The sequence below is a fragment of the Rhinopithecus bieti genome, unplaced genomic scaffold (assembly GCF_001698545.2).
Source record: "Rhinopithecus bieti isolate Rb0 unplaced genomic scaffold, ASM169854v2 scaffold_14936, whole genome shotgun sequence".
NCBI lineage: Eukaryota > Metazoa > Chordata > Mammalia > Primates > Cercopithecidae > Rhinopithecus > Rhinopithecus bieti.
The window spans coordinates 1426307-1449519 of NW_016808811.1; the positions used below are offsets into that span (position 1 = coordinate 1426307).

Below are 23213 nucleotides of genomic sequence, written 5' to 3' on the forward strand. Positions count from 1 at the left end.
TGGAAAACAGAGCACCTTTATGGAATTTCAAATGCAGATAACCAAAACTAGCTACATGGTTCTAGAATACATTACCCACATCAAGAAAGTAAAAAGTTAATCAAGACAGAGGAAGACTCATCAAGAGGATTTCTGAAGAGGAATTCTCAGGAGACAACCTGGCTGGCTATGTGATTCCCTACCCCCAATTATTTGGTAAAAGTCCTTCATTGAGATTATTTAGAGATCTTAACGTGATGTCTGCAGAATGGATGACAGGGTAGATTATTTTTACTTCTACTTGGAAAGTTTAAAGGTCTGGAGTTGGGCAGCCTAGTTGCTGATGCTGGAGTTAGGCTCACTATGTTGGATTTGGACTATGCATGCAGAATTCAGTAGGCAATGGATTTGTATATGTTTCATATGGTCCAGATGTGGGCCACGTAGGACACAGTGCTGTCCTTGAGCTGTTTTAAATCCTGCTCAGTAGCATTGTCTTGAGTAATAATGGGACTGAAGGGAAAATGACTAGCCATAGAAAAATATATCTCATGATGTAGAAATTGGAATCAAATATACCCAGTGAGCTCTTGGAAGAAGCCATGGAAGTATTAATGAAACAAATAACTAGCTTTAAATATCGGCTAAACTCAGAGAGCAAGAAGTCATCTTACATTAGTGCTAGTTAAGTATGAAGTTTTCTTGTACTCCTCATTTTTTCTTTCTGATCTTACCTCTTTGAACCTGGTAGATTCACAAGCTTAGGTTATAAGAAATGGGAGAGGGACTTCTTGGTTGATAGACTTTTCATTTACAGAAGGCCCTAAATGTAGATGAAGTATTTTTAACTTTAAATCAAGTTGGGAGTTTTATTACTCTATGTTTTGGGCATTTGAATTATTGAAATGAGACAATGGTTTTGTGATGTAAAGATGACCGTAATAATTATTTTTACCATGATTAATCAGAAAATTATGGGAATACTTTGTCTTCATCAAGTTGATAAAAATGTAGATGAACAAGTTCTCTACTGAATAACCCTAAAAGCAGTAGAAGGTAAATATAAAGTGACTTAATGATTAAATCCAAAAGTTTGTATTTATTCAAGATACCAGTCTCTCTCTCTTCTCTCTCTCTCTCTCTCTCTCCCCCTCTCCCCCTCTCACCTTTTCCCCTCTCTCCCTATTTCCCTCTCTCTCTCTCTCTTTCTCCCTGCCCCTCCTTTCTCCTGCTCACTCTCTCTCTCTCTCTCTCTCTCTCTCTCTCTGGTTTATTATCACAGTTAGAATAAAATCTAAAGTCTCTGGTGCACTGCTCTTACTGCTCTCCTGATGCTCACTCACTCCCTCCACCTCAGCCACATAGGCATCCTTTCTGTTTCCTGAACTGGCCCTTTCCTTTCTCAAGTATAGGATTCACACTGTAGTCTGAAAGCTCTTCCTACCTACTCCACCTGCTTCCTACCTTCATCCATCACAAGCATTTCTCCCAATACATTTTTCATACAATTAATACTATATTGATGTCTGGTTATTGGGGGACCCATACTGACACATGGTCATTGATGATCCTTTCAAAGCAACTTCAATGGGAGTAAAAGCCTGATTTAAGAGCTTGGAACTTGAATGAAAGGTGATGAAGCATAGAGCATGAATGTGGATTATTCTTTAAAAAGTTTTGCTATAGATGAGAGAGATGAGAAGATATGGTAATAGCTAGCAGTAGAAGAGATGAGTTTTGTTGTTGTATTTTGAAATAGATGTTAGGAGATTGAGGGAAAAGACAGGTAACTAATATATATCAGGGCTTTTACTTTTGTAAAAATATCTAGCACTCATAGTAATTCTCTGAAGGAGGGTATTATATTTCCCACATCAAATGAGGAAACCAAGACTTAGGACTGTAGTCAATTTGCTTGCTATGTTAAGAGGTAGAATCAGGTCAAGCCCAGAGATAAATGATTTCAAAGACTTTCTTTTCCTCCATCTAACAGGATGCCTTTGAAAGGAGCCAGAGAGAAGGAGATGTTTGAAATTATAAAAGAGAGAGGGGATAATTGATACATCTAGATCCTAGAAGAGGCAGGGAGTGATATAACATCATCAGACCAGCAGAGACATCTTCTTCTGAGATAAGCATGGCTGCAAATCAGCAGCTCATGCAACTTAACTTCTTAAAATGTTCTGGTGATGAACATCCTATTTCACTGGCAGTAGTATTCAAACTTCTTACCATGGCGTTCGAGACCCATTTTGCTTTACCTCTGTTTAACTCTCTGATTTCTTCTACCACCCTCACAAATCCCTTACTCCATTCCAGATATACTCTCTCCTCCTTGAGCAAGTCAGCCTCTTGTTTGCCTAGACCTTTGTATTAGTTTCTTTTTCTGCCTAAAAAAACTCTTCCCTGCAATCATTGCATATCTGTCTCCTCCTCATTCAGGCCTCAAAGCAAATGTCATCTTAGAAACCTCAAAAAATTGTTTCTAAGTAATCCTTTCCCTAAATTATTTTCTTCTACATTGCTATTTAATTGTCCTCATAGGGTGCACCATTGTCTAAGATCATTGTGCTTATTTTATTGTCTTTTGTTTCCTATCAAAAACAAATGCCATAAATGTAGGTACCTTATCTACCATGTTGTTGCAGACAGTGTCCCCAGGATCTAGAATAGTGCCTGACAAGTAGTCAGCATTTTAATTTTGATTTGGAGATAAAAGGAAGGCAGTTAAGAGTATTGATACCGGGAGGCCTTGATTTTCTGCTTTCTTGCGTTTGCCAGCTGCTGAGAATACAGGGACAGGAGGATTTAGGAAAGCTTGAAGTAGTGGTTATGAATGGTAGAAGGTGGTAAGTGATAAGTAAAAATTATCTGCAGAGTGCTGCATGAGCTGACATTTATCCTCTAATAGTAAATAAAATTATAGATATCTGTGGATCTACGAGGCATGCATCTTCTGTGTGTTCTTATTTGAGCCTTGCTTTTCTATAAGGTCAATAAATACACAAGTGGTTTGAAGAATTTTTCAATTGCATTGATGCATTTTGAATGTCTTCCTAATGTTTGAAAGACTTTGAAACTAAGACCCCTTTGACCTGTTTTTCTCTTTTTTTCCCTTCCAGTTTAAGTAAAGATTAAATGAATATTTTTTTTCCTTGGCATTTTTCTTTATATTAATCTGGCTTTTGTTTTTTTCTCCTATTCTTTCTCCTTGATCCAATTTATGTGCTTCATATTCAATCACTCTTCATTATAAAGTAGGTAGTTTTATTTCCCTCCTTGATTAAGGAAAAAGAAAGTACAAAATCACTATGTGAGTTAACAGAATTCTCAATTTTCTGTTTTCACTGTTGTTTGTGTGAAATTTCTGTCATTTGTTCTCCTTGCCACCTACAGTATTTCAGAAATTTTATAATCCTATAATCAAAGGGCAATGCGTTCTGGTTTCTAAAGTTGCTGTGAGTTTAGAAAATATATCACATAAAAATCAGTGCCTTCCAAACAATTTTACAAATGGCAATGAGGGTAGTTAAAATTGATTTGAGAAATAGCTTTAAATTTATATGATGCATTCATCTATTCATTCATTTGATAAATATTTATTGAGTGCTTATTATATATTAGGTAGTGTATTAGGTGCTAGGATATAGAGATTGTGGTTATTGCCCTTTAAAAGTTTACTGTGAATAAGACAGATGCATATAAATAACTTTAATAAAGTTCAATAAAGGGAATAATGTAGTTCATTAAGACAGCGCATACAGCAGAACTCAACTTTATTTGGGGATGCAGCAGATGAAAGAGGATGAAGAGGGTCACAGTACTTTGAAGAACTGAGTCTTAGAGCTAGGCAGCTCTATAAAATGGCAGAAAGGCAGTCCAGGCAGTAGGGAGAACATGTAAGTTTAGGATGGCTGAAATTGTGAACAATGTGACTGGAAAAATAGAGTATCAGATCACGAAAGACTTTGTACAAAATACTAAGGCGTGCGGACTTTATACTGAAAGTGAGAAGGAGTCTCCAAATAATTTTAATCAGGAAAGTGTCATGACTAGGTCTGCCTTAGCAAAAATACAAATTTGATGGTAGGTTTCACTAAGAAGCTAGAGTGGGTTGAAGGTGGAGAAAAGACCAGTCTAAAGATTGCTGAGGAATAACAAGAGTTCAACTAGGGATGGTGACAAATTTAAAACTTGTTAAAGAGGAATAATTAAAACAGTATGATGATGCTATTGTATGTGGACTATGATGACGCTATTGTATGTGGACTATGATGACTCCCAAGTTACTATCTTGAATAGCCATTTATAAAATTCAGGAATTCTAAAAGATGAGGAGGCTAGAGAAGATGATAAATTCAATTTTGGGTATTTTTTCACCGGCTGGACTATTGAGACATCCAACCCTGGATGGCCTAGAAGCATTTAATATATATGGCCCTGGAGCTCAAGAGAGAGAGAGATCAAGGTTGGAAATGTAGATCTGGGAATCAATAGCATTCAAGGTGATTGAAGCCTTGCCAGGAAATGACATCCCTCAAGGAAAGTGGTTAAGTGATACGGAAGGGTGTATAAGAAAGAAACTCTGGGGAACATCGCATCCAGGGACAGAGAAAGTAGAGCCCATAAACACAAATGGGAAGGACATGACCCATGAGAGCAGGTAGAGAACAATATGGAAAAAAGAGTTGTAGAAATTGAGAAAAAAGACTGTATAAAGAGAAAGGCATTTTTAGTAGTTTTGAAATTAAAATTTTCTAATAGCTATTGGGTAAATAAATTATCTGTAATAGATAGCAGAAGAATATAATTGTAAAATTTTTATTTAAATTAGAATTTTGATTTTAGAATTTCACATTAAATAGTATCTAGTGAGACACAAAGAAAAATATCACATGTTCTCACTCACATGTGAGAGCTAAATAAATGGATCTCATGGAGGTGGAGGATAGAATGGTGTTTTCCAGAGGCTGAGAAGGGACGCTGTGAAAGCATGAAGAAAAGTTGGTTAATGAGTACAAAATACAGTACAATAGAAGGAATGGTTCTCGTGTTTGATAGTACAGCAGATAAATTATAGTTAAAAATACTTTATATATAATTTCAAAATGGCTAAAAGAATAGGCTTGCAATGTTCCCAACACACACACAAAAATGAATGTTTGAGACGATGGATATCCCAATTAACCCAAATTATACAATGTGTAATTTGATCATTGGGATATATGTATTAAAATAGCACATGTACTCCAAAAATATGTACAACTATGATATATCAAAAATAATACGAAACAAAACTCTGACCTTAATTTTTTAAAATTTTTAAGTTGGTATTTTCCATATTTAAGCAAATTTGCAGACTGTTTCAGATAATAGATCACAAACAAAAATCATATAGAAGTCAGTAGAAATGTTCACATACATTAGATTTTTATTTTAAATTCAAAACTTTGCCTCAAGTAACATTGATTTTCTTCTTTCAAAGTGTGTATGCAAGGGCCGTTTTACTTCTTCCCTTTTCTTGTATTCTGAAAATTATTTTATAGACTTTTATTGTGAACATTTTCAGACAAGTTAAATTGGACAGAATAATATGAGAAACCTCCATGGGCCTATCCCCTGGATTGAACAGTTATCAAGATTTTGCCATGCTTGCTTTGTCTATGCCTTTGAAGATTTTTCTTTCTCTTTTCTTTCCTTCCTTCACGTGTTGGCACTCCTTCCCTCCATCCCTCTTTTCTTTCGTTCCTTGCTTTTTCTCTGCAATGTCTTAAACTAAATTCCTGTTATAATGTTATGCCATATCTCTCTCTAAAAATTATCTAAGACAATTGTAGTATCTTATCACACCTAACAAAATTAGTATATCATTTTCTATCTACTTTATATATCATTTTCCCTGGTCATCAAAACGTACAGTTTATTATGAATGCTTTATTTAAAGCAGAATTCAAATAGGCCTTTACATTTTCTATGTTTTGTTTCCTTTAAATAGGCACCTTCACTAATCTAGTCTTTTTCCCCTCATATTATTGACTTACAAAATAAACTATATCCTGAAGAATGTCTCCCATCACGTATTTGACTAATTCATGATCTCATATAACACATTTTCCAATTCATGTTTTCTGCAACTGATAGACATAGAAGTTGATTAAATTCAGGATTCAGGGGTTTTGTTGGATCAGGAATTCTTTATGGTGGTGTTATATACTTCATACTGTATTACACCTGGTGATTGACAATGTGTGATTGTCTCACTTTTAGTGATGCTAAAATTAATTAGGATCAGGTGGTGAAAATCCAATGTCAGATTCCTCATCAACTATTCTTGTAATTGTTTTAGCATCCACTGATAAATACTGCCTGAATGAATATTTCATTAGGCATTTCAAAATGAGGGTTTTCCAATATTTTATTTATCTTTCATATTCCACTGGGGACATTTTCAAGATTGATATTGTGTCATGATCCCATTCGTCTTTTCAACTTTCTTGCTTGCTGGCACTGTGAGGTGACATTGCCTTATGTCCTACTTCTCCAAGGAGACTTACTGACCTTTAATTGATAACAGGGACTGTTTGAACCCAGTTTCTCTAGAAAACCGATTTTGGTTCAATCTCAGGGCATCATGAGTAAGAGAAAAAGGAAGTGAGAGAGGAAAGAATAGGAGGCAAGGTAAGATGATATGTACTCAGCTTTCATTGCTTTATGCTAAGCTTTGATGGAACCACATTCTCACCAAATACATCTGCATCTGCATAGCCATGTGGGACATTTCCAGATTGGCTGTATGAAGAAACCATGCTTTGGAGAAAAGAGGGGAACGAATTTATCTGTGAGGCTCAGTTTTGTCTCTTATTTCTTATTGGTTGAAGTTCACACCCTGAACAAGTGCATCCCCTTGTGCACACCTGTTCGACATCATCTAATACTGTCAGGAGCTAGTCAGGCAGTTAGATTCCATGCTCTGCATTTTAACTGGGTACAAACGTTTTAACAGAAGTTGTGAGAAAGCCCAGGACCCTATACACATGCTTGGTTGACTTGGCTTTGAGAATGTCAGCCAAAAAGAATCACCTGGTGGATTAGGTATTATTATTTTATAGACTTTTAAAATAATAGTTGGTCCTAGGCAGTGGAATTGAGTGCACCTGAAGGGTGTTAGTTTGGTGGCAGCTGAGGTGGAACAAGCATCTCTATGTCTGGGAGGCAGAAAGACCAAGTGAGTCTGGAGATATACATAAGATGTTTGTGATAACTCATAATAATTTAAAAATACATTAAATACCCAGAGTTATTTCTTCAAATTTTTTTCCTTTTGTTCTTAGAATAATCTGAAAGAAAACCATCTTTCAGAAAACCAGAAAACAGATAGTACTCTTAATAGGTATATATATGTATATATGTATATATTACTAGGTTATATTAGGATACTGCTAAAGTGTGCACATAACTTCATCATATTTCGTTAGCTAGAACTCAGTTATCTGTTCTCAACTAAGTTTCAAGAAAGGCTGGGAAATATGGTTTAGCTGTATTCCCAGGGAGAGGAGGGCACAGGTTAAGTGGGCTGGTTTATGCCACATATGTAATATTTAACGTTTAAATTTTTCTAAAGCATTGTGGTGATGTTCTCTTAAAGAGTTACTGATTAATAGGCTGGGTGAGGTGGCTCACGCCTGTAATCCCAGCACTTTGGGAGTCCAAGGCAGGTGGATCACCTTAAGTCAGGAGTTCGAGACCAGCCTGGCCAACATGGCAAAACCTCGTCTCTAGTAGAAATATAAAAATTAGCTGGGTGTGGTGGCGCTCACCTGTACTCCCAGCTACTTGGGAGGCTGAGGCAGGAGAATTGCATGAACCCTGGAGCCGGAGGGTGCAGTGAGCTGAGATCGAGCCACTGTACTACAGCCTGGGCAACAGAGTAAGACTCCATCTCAAAAAAAAAAAAAAGTTATTGGTACCTGTTGGAGGTTAATATGTAATATCCCACAGAGATCACTGATGAGAAGATCCAGATGTTTGTCCAGATGTAGGATTTTTCTGATAACCGACATGGGTTTAATTTAAAATTAGAAAATAGATTAAAAAGATAAGAAATTGGTCAGCTCAGAATATTTGCAAATGTTATAGCTAAGTCACATGTTGATAAAAGTTAAGTTGCTAACTTCTGTTACTATACTCTGACATTCAGGTCAAGAGGCAATGGTAATGTAAACAATAATTTATTCATTTATTGAAATTGCAACTTGATTTTACATGGTGGGAGCAACCAGCTGTTTAGTAAATTTTATTTTGATTCATTTAATGCAGTGCCATGTAAAACATCTATTCTTGCATAGTTATGAATCATTAACAATATATATTTTATAAAGATACAACTCAGTATTACTATTACAAAACATTGGAAAACAAAGTAGAAAATATCAAGGTGTCATATTATAATATTTTTTCTGAGAACAAAAGTTTCTTTTATTAAAACATGGAAAATATAGATTTCATTTGATCTAAGTTTCTCCTTTTCATGAAAAGCAATCTTCAGAGACAATGATCTAGTATTTCATTATAGATGGTAAAAACCAAGACATGGAGATATATCTGTGTTCTCTGTTAAAAGGTTTTAGTGATATTGCGTAGATATCTTTTTCTGCCAAGGAATCTAAATCTCAGGTCTTTTAAAGTAGTTTTTGTTGGTGTTTGTTTGTTTATTCCTCAGACATGGTCTCACTTGATTTCCCAGGCTGGAATGCAGTGGTGTGATCATAGCTCACTGCAGTCTCAACCTCCTAGGCTCAAAGCAATCTTCCTGTTTCAGTCTCCTGAGTAGCTGGGACTACAGGGATGGACCACCATACCTAGCTAATTAAAAAAACAATTGTTTTAGAGACCAGTCTCCCTATGTTGAGCCCAAGCAATCCTCCCACCTCGGCCTCCCAAAGTGTTGGGATTATAGACGTGAACCACCATGCCCAGCCTCAAGTTTTTATTATGGGAAATAGTCAGCTTATACCAATGTAAATAATATTATAATAAATGTCCATTAACCCATCACTGAGCTTCAACATTTATGAACATTCTGCTTTTCTCGTTCCATATACTCTACTCCCCAAATTCTGTTTGTTTCATTTGGATATTTTAAGACAAATTCCAGACATATCATTTGACCTGTACATACTTCAATAGGTACCTCTATTGATAAAGACTTTTAAAAACCTGTTATTACTATAATTCCTTCTTCCTCATCTAATATGCAGTTCATATTTACATTTTCCTCATTGTCTTAGAGTCGTCTTTTTATAGATAATTTGTTGGAATCAAGATCCTGAGATGGTTCACATGTTGTGTTTTCCTGATATTGCTCTTTAGTCTATTTCAAAGCTGTAACAGTTCCATTCCCCACTTTATATCTGTGTGTCCTTTATTTGTGGGAAAAACTGGGCCTTTTGCTCTGCAGAATACCCTACATTCAGAATTTATTTGATTCCTTCCTTGTGCTATTATTTAACAAGTTCTTTTTTTTCTCCAGCATTTTGTGGAATATCAGTCATAATTTAAATTAGGTTTATAATTAACATTTTTAAAGCAGTAATTAAAGAGGTAGTGCTGGGTTCATCCTGATTGTACCATATCAGGATGCACTTAATGTTTGTGTATGTCTCTTTCAAGGATGTTAAAATCAGTAGGATCAGATGATGGCTGCCTGATGTATTTACTAAATATTCTTCATCAGCATTTTACCTAGTGGTTTTAACGTCTACTAATAATGATTGCCAGACTAAATTATTTACTATTTTTAAATTTGATCATTCCTTTTTCACTTCTTAGCTGTGATTATTTCATATAGTAGAGATATCCTTCATCAACTACAGTCAAGTGCCATAATGACAGACCACATTTGGGACATTGGTCTTATAAGGTTATACCATAATTTTACTGTATCTTTTCTATGGATAGATATGTTTAGATACACATATACTTACTATTGTGTTACAGTTACCTACAGTATTCAGTACAGTAACATGCTTTACATTTTATTTTTTTTTTTGCATAAGAACAATAGGCTATATGATACAGCCTAAGTGTAGAGTAGGCTGTGCCGTCCAGGTGTCTGTAAGTATACTCTGTGATGCTTGTACATGATAAAATCACCTAACAATGCATTTCTTTGAATCTATCCCCATTGTTAAGTGACTCCTGACAGTATCTGGTTATTTGGTATTTGTAACTGTAAGAAAACATAGTACTAACAGAAAAGCCAGGATAAAATCTGAAATCCCTTTTTATAACAATTCTCAGAAGGGTGATTTCTGCATTCAACAGATAATCAGTGATTTATGTGTGTGTATTAGTATGAAAGCATGGAGTTTTAGATAGTCAGTGTGCTTCAATTTATTGGATTCATGATTCTTTTTGAGCTCAAATTGTCAAGGGAGTCTTTTAAATGTTCCTTTCATCATGACCACAGGTACTTTATAGGTACAATAAGAAGTCCCAGGCTGATCCTATATATTTCCTACCTGAAGCCTTAAATCAGCCACTTCTCTAAGAAAGTCCTAATTTCTTTTAGGGATGAATGGAATTTGGAGAATATAATTTGTGTATTATTTGTGCATTTAGGGTATTCATTGTTCTTCAAGGCCTTTTCAGTGGACACAGCTAGAAAACCGGTCATTTTTAAGAAAAATAATTAATTATGAATTCATACTGACATTTCTAAATCAAAGCGTATAGGTTTTTATTTAACTTAAAAAATTTTACATATGCATCTCTTTTACCCTGAAAATTCGCTCTTTTAATATTTTAAAGTTTTATATTTATCTATTTTATTAGTCCAATAATAGTAGTAATTGTCATGCTACTCACAAGCAGACCAATGAATGTAATTTTAAATTGTGTGTGTGTGTGTGTGTACATGTGTGTGTGTCGTTCTTGGGGTATATGTCCCATAACAGATGTACCGCCAAAAGATTGACGTTAAATATTTATGTATGTGCTTGTAATTCTTCTGTAAAGAAAATTTGTTGGCTTTTTTTTTTTTTTTTTTTTTTTGCCAACATGGCAGATTAGTGGTTTTAGTATGCCTCGGCCTTTTGGAAATAGCAAAGTGGTCCATGAAGATCAACTCTGTGACCTACAATTCAAGAAGGAAAATGGGAATCCCAGATCCCAGGGATGAGAACGCCCAGATCTTGGGGATGAGAATGCTGGCAAATAGCCCCCAAGAAGATGTTCAGCTGATAAAAGTGAGTGAAGCCCCAGTCCGTGAGAGAGAGCACATGTCTCTGTGACTCCCTCTCCCCAAGTTAGCTCCAGGGTTGGGGAGAGAGGGACAGCGCTTTGTTTCTCCTAAGCCCTGGAGCCAACCTGGGGAGAGGCTTGGAGATACCACGAGGGAGAAGCTCTTGGAAAAACTGCAGAGATTTTCCCAGACCCAAGACCAAGAATGGGATCACACACACACACACACACACACACACACACACACACACACAATTTTAAATTAAATCCAGGTGCATATAAAGCCATTCTTTTACAATCCAACAGCATAGCTGCAGAGGTATTTTCACTTCAGGCCTGAGGTTGGGGCACCCACTCTGGAGCAGGGTAGGGCCCTTCACAGTCAGAACTGTGGAAAGCACTTTAGCAGTAGATGCTGGAGTAGTGCCCTCCCACATAAGAAGCCTGAGGTAGGAGAAGAGTTCCTTTAGCTGCAGTTTCTCCTTGGTGGCAAGCCTTGCAACCAGAGCCAGCTTGGTAAACTGGCACTGGACTGAGTATGCCATTGCTGGGTGCCCAGCCTGCTCCACTGAGATTGTGGTGTAGTAAGGCCCTCTTTGCTCTAACCCTAGGCAGAAATCCAGGCGTTTGGAGCACTCACTTGCCTGGACCAGTAGCCTGAGTTATCTTACCCTTCCTGGGCATAGATTGTGGTGCAGGGGCCCCCCTCTGCCTTGTGTGCAGGCAGATCTCCAGGCATTTGTAGCACCTGTTCACCTGGTTCAGCAGCCTGAGCCACCCTAACCTTCCTGGGTATAGCTCATGGTGCAGGGAAGCTCTCTCTGCTTCATACCCAGGAAGAAGTTCAGGCATCCAGAGCATCCACTCTTCTGGATTAGAAGTTTAGGCCACCACCACCGTCCCTGTGCAGAGAACTTGGGGTTGAGAAGTTTTCCAAGCTCCATGCCTAGGCACATCTCTGGGTATTTGGTGGCCACCCACTGGATTCTCCCTCAGTGTAAGTGTTGTGCCTGCCGCTGGGAGACCTGTATGCATAAGTGCGATGCATACAGATCATGTGCAGTGTGGACCCCACACTCCCAGGGCTGATCAGGGAGCTCAGCCCATTGCATTTCATGAATCAGCTCATTACCTGAGACAACAGAGCTTTTGCCAGTAAACAAAGATCAAATATATACAATCCACATTGACCACAGCTGGGTTTTACCTATAACCACCATCTATGGGTTTGTAGGTAAAACTGCATAGCTCAATATAAAACCTGCTGAAACAAGTGCATAGGGCTACAGAAGCAAAGCCAGAAGACCTTATCCAACATTCTCTACAGTTGTAACCCCCTAGGGAGGGGGAAAAAGGAAAGTGAAAACAAAAGAAAAAATAGGGAACATAAAAAATTGCTAGTCATATGAAAATAATTTTAAAAATTAGAAGTGACAGTATCTTCAGATGAGAAGAAACCAGTGCAAAATTCTGGTGCTATGAAAAATCTCAATCATCTGACACCACTGACGGATGGCACTAGCTCTCCAGTAATGCTTCCTAACCAAAATGGAAACTCAAAAATGACAGATAAAGATTTTAAAGCATAGATTGTAAGGAAGCTTAATGAGATCTAAAACAAGGTTGCAAAATCGACACAAATATGCTTCTAAAGCAATCCAAGAAACAAAATATAAACATCTTAAAAATAAATTAGAGTTTCTGGAATTGAAAAACTCAGTTAAGGAATTTGAAAATACAGTTGAAATCTTTATCAATAGACTGGACAAAGCAGAAAAAAGAATTTTAGTTTGAAGACTGGACTTTTGAACTAACCCAGTCACACAAAATTAAAAGAATTAAAAGTCTTTGAAAATAAGGGATTATGTAAAGTGACCAAACCTATTAGTTGTTGGCATTACTGACAGAGAAGGAGAAACAGCAAATAACTTGTAAAACACATTTGAGGGGATAACTCAAGAACATTTTCTTAATTTTGCTAGAGAGACAGACATCCATATACAAGAAATCAAGAGAACACCTGCAAGAAACTATAAAGCACGAGCATCACCAAGGGATGTAGTCCCTAGACTATCCAGGTTCAATGCTAAAGAAAAGGGCACCTGAAGAAAAAGTTTGGATCTTAAAGACAGCTGGAGAAAAAGGTCAGATCATTTACAAAGGGAACTCTATCAGGCTAACAGACTTTTCAGCAGAAAGGTTACAAGCCAGTAGAAATTAGAAACTTATTTTTAGCATTCTTAAAGAAGTTCCAATTAAGAATTTAATATACAACCAAACTAAGCTTCCTAAGTAAAGAGAAATAAAATCTTTTCCAATTAAGCAATAAGATAATTTGTTATTACTAGACCAGTCTTACAAGAAATCCTTAAGAAGTTTAATCATAAGCACTACTCATAAGAAATGAAAGAATGGTACCTGCTACCGCAAAAAAACGCACCTAAGTATGTAACCCAAACACCCTATAAAGCAATCACACAATAGAAACTACAAAGGATCCAGTTATCAACTTCACAACAGAATCAAAACGTCACATATCAATATTAACCTTGGATGGAAACAGTCTAAGTACCCAACTTAAAAGCCACAGAGTGGCAAGATGGATAGTAAAATAAGACCTTTCTATCTCCTGTTTTCAAGAGGCCCATCTAACATATAACAACACTTATAAACTCAAAGGGTTGGAGAAAGATCTAACATGAAAATGAAATATAAAAAAGAGGAAGAGTCACCATTCTTTATCTGATAAAAGAAAATTTAACAAGAGTAAAAAAAACAAAGGTAAGAATTACATAAAGAGTTCAAGAAGACTTAACTATCCTGAGCATATATATATCCAATATTGGAGCACCCAGATTCATAAAGCAAGTAATTTTAGACCGACAGAAAGACTTATCCACACCCTAATAGCAGGGGACTTCAACATCTCATTGTCAGTATTAGATCATTGAGGCAGAAAACTAACAAATTCTGTACTTCAAACTTGACAGCTGACCGATTGGACTGAATAGACATACACAGAATAGTCCACCCATCAACCGCAGAATATACATTCTTCTTATCTGCACATGGAACATAATTTGGGATCAGCCACATGCTCAGCCATGAAGCAAGTAACAACACTTTTTTTTTTTTTTTTTTTGAGACCAAGTCTCACTCTATTGCCCCAGTTGGAGTGCAGTGGTGCGATCTCGGCTCACTGCAAACTCCGCCTCCCAGGTTCAAATGATTCTCCTGCCTCAACCTCCTGAGTAGCTGGGATTACAGATGCACGCCACCATGCCTGGCTAATTTTTATATTTTTAGTAGAGACGAGATTTCACCATGTTGGTCAGACTGGTCTTGAACTCCTGACCTTGTTATTCACCTGCCTTGGTCTACCAAAGTGCTGGGATTACAGGCGTGAGCCACTGTGCCCAGCCATCAATACATTTTTTAAAAAACTGAAACAACACCAATGGTACTTTTTGACCACAGGGAATAAAAATATAAATCAATACCAGGAAGATCTCCCAAAGCCACACAATTAAATGGAAAAGAAAAAATTTTCACATGAATGACTTTTGGGTAAACGACAACATTAAGGTATAAATAGAAACAAATCTTAGAAATGAAATCAGGCAAACATACCAAAATCTCTGGAATACAGCAAAAGCAGTGTTAAGAGGAAGCTATAGAGCTCTAAATGCCTACTTCAGAAAGTGAGAAAGATCTTAAATGAATACCTAACATCATGTCTAGAGAAAAGAAAAGAAAAGAAAAAGCAAATCCCAAAGCTAGCAAAAGTAAAGAAATAACTAAAATCAGAGCAGAACTAAACAAATTTAAGACCCAAAAATCTACACAAAGAATCCACAAAACCAAAAGTTACTTTTTTGAAATAATAAAATGATTGATAGACAGCTATCTAGAGTCACAGAAAAAAGAGAGAAGATCTCAATAAGCATACAACAATGACAAAGGTGACATTGCAACCAATTCTACCAATACAAAAAATCTTCAGAGATTATTATGAACAATTCTATATATATAAACTAAAAAATCTGGAAGAAATGGAGAAATTCCTGGAAACACATAATCTTCTAAGACTGAGTTGAGAAATAATGGAAATCCTGAACAGACCAATACTGAGTTCCCAAATTGAATCAGTAATGGGGGAAAAAAAACCCTACCAACAACAGCAACAACAAAAGCCCTGGACCAGATGAATTCACAGCTGAATTCTATCAGACATAAAAAAGAAGAACTGTTACCAATTCTAATGAAACTATCCCACCCAAAAGAGGATGAGGCATCTCTTTCCTGACTCATTCTATGAAGCCAGTGATACTGGGCATTTAGGTAGCCATTTAGGTTCTGATACCAAAACCTGGCAAAGACACAATGAAAAAAGAAAGCAACAGGCCAGTATCTCTGATAAACACAGATGCAAATATCCTCAACAAAGTACTAGTATATCAAATAAGCAGCACATCAAATAGTTAATTCACACAATCAGGTTGGCTTCATTCCTGGGATGCAAGATTGATTCAACATATGCAATCAATGCGTGCAATTCACCACATAAACCAAACTGAAAACAAAAACCATATGATTATCTGAATAAATGTGGAAAAATCTTTTGATAGAATCCAACATCCCTTAATGATAAAAACCTTCAACCAGCTAGGCATTGAAGGAACGTATCTCAAAATAATAGCCATCTGTGACAAACTCACAGCTAACATCATACTAAATGGGCAAAAACTGGAAGCATTCCCCTTGAGAACTGAACAAGACAAAGATGTCCACTCTCACCACTCCTATTCAACATATTAGGTTGGCGCAAAAGTAATTGCGGTGAAAAGTATTTAATGGCAAAAACTGCAATTACTTTTGCACCAACCTAATAGTAGTGGAGGTGCTGGCCAGAGAAATTGAGCAAGAGAAGGAAGTAAAAGGCATCAAACAGGAAAATAAGTCAAACTATCTCTCTTGCAGATGATTCTATACCTAGAAAACCCTAAAGATTCTGACAAAAGGCTCCTAGAACTGATAAATGACTTCAGTAAAATTTCAGGATACAAAATCATTGTACAAAAACTAGTACCACTTCTATACAACAATAACATTCAAAAGGAGAGGCAAATCAAGAATGCAAGAATGTATTCCTATTTACAATAGAGACACACACACACACACACACTCACAACTTAGGAATACTTCTAACCAAGCTGATGAAAGACCTCTACAAGGAGAACTACAAAACATTGCTAAAAGAAATCATCGATGACACAAACAAATGGACAAACCATACAGGCTCATGGACTGGAAGAAACAATATCATTAAAATGGCCATACTGCCTAAAGCAATCTATGGAGTCAATGTTATTCCTATTAACCAATGTCATTTTTCACAAAACTAGAAAAAACGATTCTAAAATTAATTGGGAACCAAAAAAGAGCCAAGAAAGCCAAAGCAATCTTAAGCAAAAAGAACAAAGACATAAGATTACCTGACTTCAAACAATACTGTAAGGCTACTGTTACCAAAATGGCATGGTACTGGTACAGAAACAGACACATAGATCAATGGAACAGAATGGAGAACCCAGAAATAAAGCCAAACACCTATAGCCATCTAATCTTTGACAAAGTCAGCAAAAACAAGCAGTGGAGAATGGACTCCCTAATCTGTAAATGTTGCTAGCTAGCCATATGCAGAGGAATGAAACTGGATCCCTACCTTTTACCATAAAAAAATAAAATGGATTAAAGATTTAAATGTAAAACCTCAAACCATATGAATCCTAGTAGAAAATCTAGGAAACACCATTCTGAACATTGGCCTGGGGAAAGAATTCATGACTGAGTCTTCAAAAGCAACTGCAACAAAAACAAAAATTGACAAGTGGGACCTAATTAAACAAAAGAACTTCTGGACAGTAAAAGAAACTTATCAACAGAGTAAACAACCTACTGAACAGGAGACAATATTCACAAACTTTGCATGCAACAAAGGTTTAATATCCAGAATCTATATGGAACTTAAATAATTGAACATGCAAAAAATAACCTCATCGAAAACTGAGCAAAAGACATAAATAGACACTTCTTAAAAGAAGACATACAAGTGCTCAATAAACATGAAAAAATGCTCCATATCACTAATCATCAGAGCATTGCAAATCAAAACCACAGTGAGATACCATCTCATACCACTTAGAATGGCTATTATTAAAAAGTCAAAAAACAACAGATGCTGGTGAGGCTGTGAAGAAAAGGTAATACTGATGCACTGTTGAGGGGAATGGAAATTATTTTGGCCACTGTGGAAAGCAGTTTGGAGACTTCTTCAAGAATTTAGAACTAGCATTTGACCCAGCAATCCCATTACTGGGTATATGTCCAAAAGAAAACAAATCCTTCTGCCAAAAAGACGAGAGACACTTACATGTGCATCATAGCACTGTTCCCAATAGCACAGAAATGGAATCAATCAATCTATGTGTCCAACAATGCATGGATAAAGAAAATGTGGTACATATTAGGCATGGAGTACTATACAGCCATAAAATGAACAAAATCATGTCCTTTACAGCAACATGGATATTGCTAGAGGCCATGATCCTAAGTGAATTAATGCAGGATCAGAAAACCAAATACCACATGTTCTTACTTATAAGTGGGAGCTAAACCTTAAGTACTCATTGACGCAATCATGGCAATAAAAGAAATTTGGTACTGCTAGAGCTGGGAGAGAGGGAGGTTATAAAGGTTGAAAAGCTGTCTATTGTGTATTATGCTCAGTACCTGGGTGACAGGATCATTAACACCCCAAACCAGCATCATGCAGTATATCCAGGTATCAAACCTGTACATGTAACCCCTGAATGTAAAATAAAAGTTAAAAGAAGGAGAAAAATTACACTTTACTCGCTGTTTGGTTGATATTTAGGTTCATTTACTTCCATTTATTCTCAATGTTAGGAGATTGCTTTTTTTTTCTTTTGGTTTAAAGTTTAATGTAAAACATTTGTATAGTTCCAGAGTCAAAACTATGAAAAAGTACTGTACATTGAAAAAGAGTTTGCTTGGATATTTGTTCCTGCATCCCATTCTCTCCCTCCTTAATCGGTAACACTTTTTTATTAGTCGTTAGTTTATGCTTGTATTATTTCTTCTTCAGAATATTAGTAAATGTGTTTGTATTTTACACAAAAGGGGTCATACACTCACTCTTCTGTACCTTGTTTTATCCACTTAAAATTGTATATTTTTGTGTATATTTTTGTATATATATTTAGGAATAGATAGATCCCTAGGTGTGGATATGCTAGGTCAAAGAGCAAATCCATATAAAATTTTACTAGATACTGCCAAATTTCCTTTAATAGAGTTGTATTATTTTGTGGTTGAGAAGATTTTAAAAACAAGGATTTCCTAGTCTCAGATCTACTGAATCAGAACTTGGAGATAGGGGTTCCCAGCTGTGTTGGATGATTACCCAGGTTTGGGGCATTCATTTCAAAGGAAATTTTAAGGCTGACAATGTATTGCTCATTTGATATGTGTTAGGTACTATGCTAGACACCGGTGAGAGAAATTCCAAGAAAAAAATATTTTTCCCTGGGCAATCCCAGTGACTGGATAGTTGGAGAGAAGCATTTAAAACAAATCATTATAATGTGATTATTGGTATAGTTGAGATGTATAATGGGGTTAAGGGACAAAAAAAGAGTCAATGCCTATGAGAATTGTACCTAGAATAGATTGGGATTAACTGTTTATAATAAAAGCAGAAGTATGCATTTAGCAAATTATTTATGAAACTGACTTAATGTAGTCTATTTTCCTGAAAAGAAAATAATGAGTTTAACCCTGAACTTATCCCATCTGTATTTGCTTCATTTCTTGTTTTATTTTTTGATATAGCTTCAAATTTTCAAGTTGGGACTTCCATGGACATTTCTGGAGATTTTTGAACCTAAAATCATAACAGCATAACATAATGATATTTCAGTGTTAAAATCAGACCATAATCGTTGGCATTCCGTGCTCTGCATAAAATAATGTCATTCATATAGTTGACAGGAGAGAAGATAAAAGTCAATAAAAAGAGAATTATTTATTAAAAAGATCTAATGTTACAAGAACAGTACACAGAACTATTATTTGACTGTGCCTTCCACATGGTATATACCTTATATATAGTATATATACAGATCGTACACAGTATATTTAACAGTTTGACATGGTGTCCACAGTACCTTCATTTGGGTATGCAAAACTTTTGCTTTCATGAAATTTCAAATTATAAGGACTGTTGCTTTCTTCATATTCAATTGACATTATATAAAAATACAGTCTCTTTAGTGATTTAAGACTGTGGTTACTATCCCATAGAAGAAAAAATTCAGTACTGTAGCTGAAAAATAATGTACCTTGATAAGAATGCTCTTCTGATTTCTACAAAGTAACAGATATGTAGCACATAAGTACATAAACATTGAAAACCTGCTTTCTAAATAGGTTTATGATGCAAAATACGTATTCTGTGTATGTTAAGTAAAAACATTCCATATCTCTGATTCCTGTAAGAATACAACATCAGACATTCTATGTGTAAATACTCTGTCAGATATGTACCATCCGTCAGCTAATTAAAAATATTGGTTAAATTTGTCATTTTATTTGTTTAATATTTTACTGGGCTTTGCTTTCTGAGAGTGTAAGTAAGAAGTTGATTCTTAAAGTCCTTCACTAAATCTGGTTTACATCACCATGGAAAATGAAGACAATGGCTTGATTCATGAAATACATAAAATTATTTTGCATTAAAAATATTCTTTCTGCCTTTTTTTCCAGATGCACAATTCATTCATGAAAGTTACGCTATACTTGGGAGAGCTCATGTTTTACCAGTTAACCAATTAGCATCCCTGTTTTTGCAAAGTCCAGCCTCTCCCACTTTAAAGGAGGTGTTCAAGAAAGGCCACTTGGTCATAATTACTTACTTACAGGCTTATTTACCATCTGTAGTACTTACTATAATATCTATTGACTGAGTCTTTCTTTTAACTAATTTCTTGTCTGTTTAGGGTGTCTTACATAATTTTCCCCCAAGAGAATATGTAACCTACATACAGACTTTTACTGTGGCTCTGAAAATATTATTTTAGGATGTTCAGAACAGAAACTTCAATCACTCCTCTGATTCTACAAGGATTAACTTTGAGAGCTAGCAATTTGAACTCCATATTGTTTCATTTTGCTTGTTATTAATGAAGCAAATATAATTAACAAGTTTAAAGTATATAAAATTATAAAACTATGTTTTGTTCTCATGTTAACATCACCTATAAAACCATAATTTTTCCAGGCTCTTCTCTGGCATATGACTTTGCAATAACTGTCCTTTCCTGCATTTGCATGAGTATGATGCCAACTCTGGCACATTCTTATGTTTGCTAGAACTTCTTTAAGGTATCTTCAAGTAGAAAATTTTCATCTCATTTTCCAACAACTCTCTAAGATCTCTCAGGCTCAAGTTGACTCTTCAAAATAGCAAATAAGGATTACTTCCCAAGCCACAGAATCAAACAGTGCATAGCTGGCTAGACTAGCTGAATCCCTGTACTGATGCCATGTTTCCACAGCTTAATTAAAAATTCAATTTATCCAAGAGAGACTGTCTTTATTTTACTAGTTGATTTTATCAGTGGTATGTGATGCATGGAACTGTTTTTAAAAATCAAAATTTATTTCTTATGCTTGAACCATTTTAATCTACAGACTATGCATAATTATTTGCACAACACATTTTCATTGTCCTTAAAATTTTTGCAAAATTTTGCAATTAGAAGAAAACCTTGGACCTAATTCAACATCTGCTTTGGCAGTAGGTAAAGAAATGGAAACGCTGTGTCCCATATTCATCTCATTTTTAAGTTAGCACCCGTGGCAGCATGTCTGCAGTTTTTAGTGATCATATTTTTTGGTGATGTTAAACCATCTTTTGTTATTAAAAATAAATATTTATTATATTTGCTGCTAGATAACATAATACTTTATGAAAAACAATAGCACTAAAATTCATTTGGACTCAGTTTCTATTTATCTTGCACTAATGTAAATGGCTTATTCCCTACCCTAATAACTTGCTCTAGGGGTGCATATAGAATAGCATATTGACAAATCTTGCTATTTCACTATGCAATCATACAATATTTTTCAAGAAAATTTTTGTGTACTTATCTTATAATGGACCACATCACTGAAGTATTTTCATATTTCCTGCTGGTTTGGAAATTGAGATATTCAGCCAAAGGGAAAATGAAAAACACTGAACTCAGTCTTAACCAAACTTTTCATTCTCACTTTTGCATTTGTTTTGAAACAGATCTGCTAAAGGCCAGTTACTTAACAAATGGATGGCACACACTCGGAGTCATCAGATATAAAATAAAATCCAAACATATTAAAAGGCAAAGAATACATTTGACAGAAACTACCTTTGCTTACAAAATTCAGTACATACAATCTGCATATTTTACTGGACTAAGAACTGTCCTCTCCATTTACAAAAACCAAAGAGAAATCTGATGGATAAGTAATATTTCCCCGCAACCTCCTGTAAGTTCACCATGTATATAGTTCCAAGTTTTTAAAGCTCAAGCTCATCTCAGGATCCTGGTTCTCCACTTACACTACACTCTATTCACTGCTGTTATCAAGCTAAAGCGAACAAAAGCAAATTAAGTCAGCGGTTTTCACCAGGAGGCTGAAAGAATCATCAATGCCAAGAGCAACGTGACTGATGATGAAGATGTGGAGAGAGTGTGAAGGGTCGACTGAGCACTTGTGATTTTTCCACCTGTGAAAAAAGAAGCATCAAATGGAGCAAATTATTTTGGTTTTGCTTGAGCTAGGCCAGAATTGTTTTTAGTATGTAAGACTAATGAGTGCAAGATTGGTCCTGTTTCTGATGAGAGTGTTCTTTATATTTATAAAATCAGACATTGTCTGAGGTTCCCAAAGTTATATAGAAGGGACAAATATATATGAGATACTGTATTGAAAAGGTGATGTCATGTCTAACAAACACATCCAATCCAGAGATTTAATTTTCACCAATGATGAAAATATTTCAAATTCAGATATAAAAATAAAATAATTTTGATAGTGCACAGTTCAGAAAATGGAGCAAAAATAACAAAAGCTTGTGGCAATACGAATTCATAATTTACAGTCATGAGCTGCATAATGACATTTCAGTCCACCATGGCCTACATATTTGACAGTGGCCTCCCAGACCATTATGGAGCTGAAAAATTCCTATTGCCTAGTAACGTTGTAGCGATTATAACATAATGCAATATGTTACTCACATATTTGTGGTGATGCTGGCGTAAACAAACCTGTTCTGCTAGTTATATGAACGTATAATGTACAGTATTTAATTGATAATGGTAACAAATGATACCTGTTATTTGGCTTATGTATTTACTATTCTTTTAGTAATTATTTTAGTGTACTCCTACTTACAGAATAACAGTTAACTGTAAAACAACTTCAGGCATGTCCTTCCGAAGGGCTTCCAGAAGGAGGCATTATTATCACAAGAGATGATAGCTCCATGTGTATTATTGCCCCTGTAGACCCTCTAGTGAGACAGGATGTGGATATGGAAGGCCGATATTGATGATTCTGACCTAGGGCTAAGCCTACACTAATGTGTATATTTGTGTCTTAGTTTCTAACAAAACAGTTTAAAAAGCAAATAATATAAAATAAAATAAAATATTAAAAGTTTATAGAACACAGATATAAAGAAAATGTTTTTTATATCTGTATTATGTATGTGTTTTAAGTGTTACCACAAAAGAAAGTTAAAAAATTTAAAAAATTTATAAAGTAAAACAGTTACAGTAAGCTAATTTATTAGAGAAAAAAATTGTTTTTATAAATGTAATATAAATATAGCCTAAGTATACAGTGATTATAAAGTCTAC

General features: G+C 35.6%; 1 protein-coding gene across 1 annotated transcript in view; it reads right to left on the reverse strand.

Annotated features, from left to right (window-relative positions):
• Positions 1-21317: 21317 nt before the first annotated feature.
• The window catches only part of CNTN5 (contactin 5), a 1382289-nt gene continuing 1380393 nt past the window's right edge, over positions 21318-23213 (reverse strand). The window contains exon 25 of the mRNA XM_017887230.1: positions 21318-22075. Within this exon, the coding sequence (XP_017742719.1) occupies positions 21972-22075 (104 nt within the window). The 3' untranslated portion in view covers positions 21318-21971. The remainder of the gene's footprint in view (positions 22076-23213) is intronic.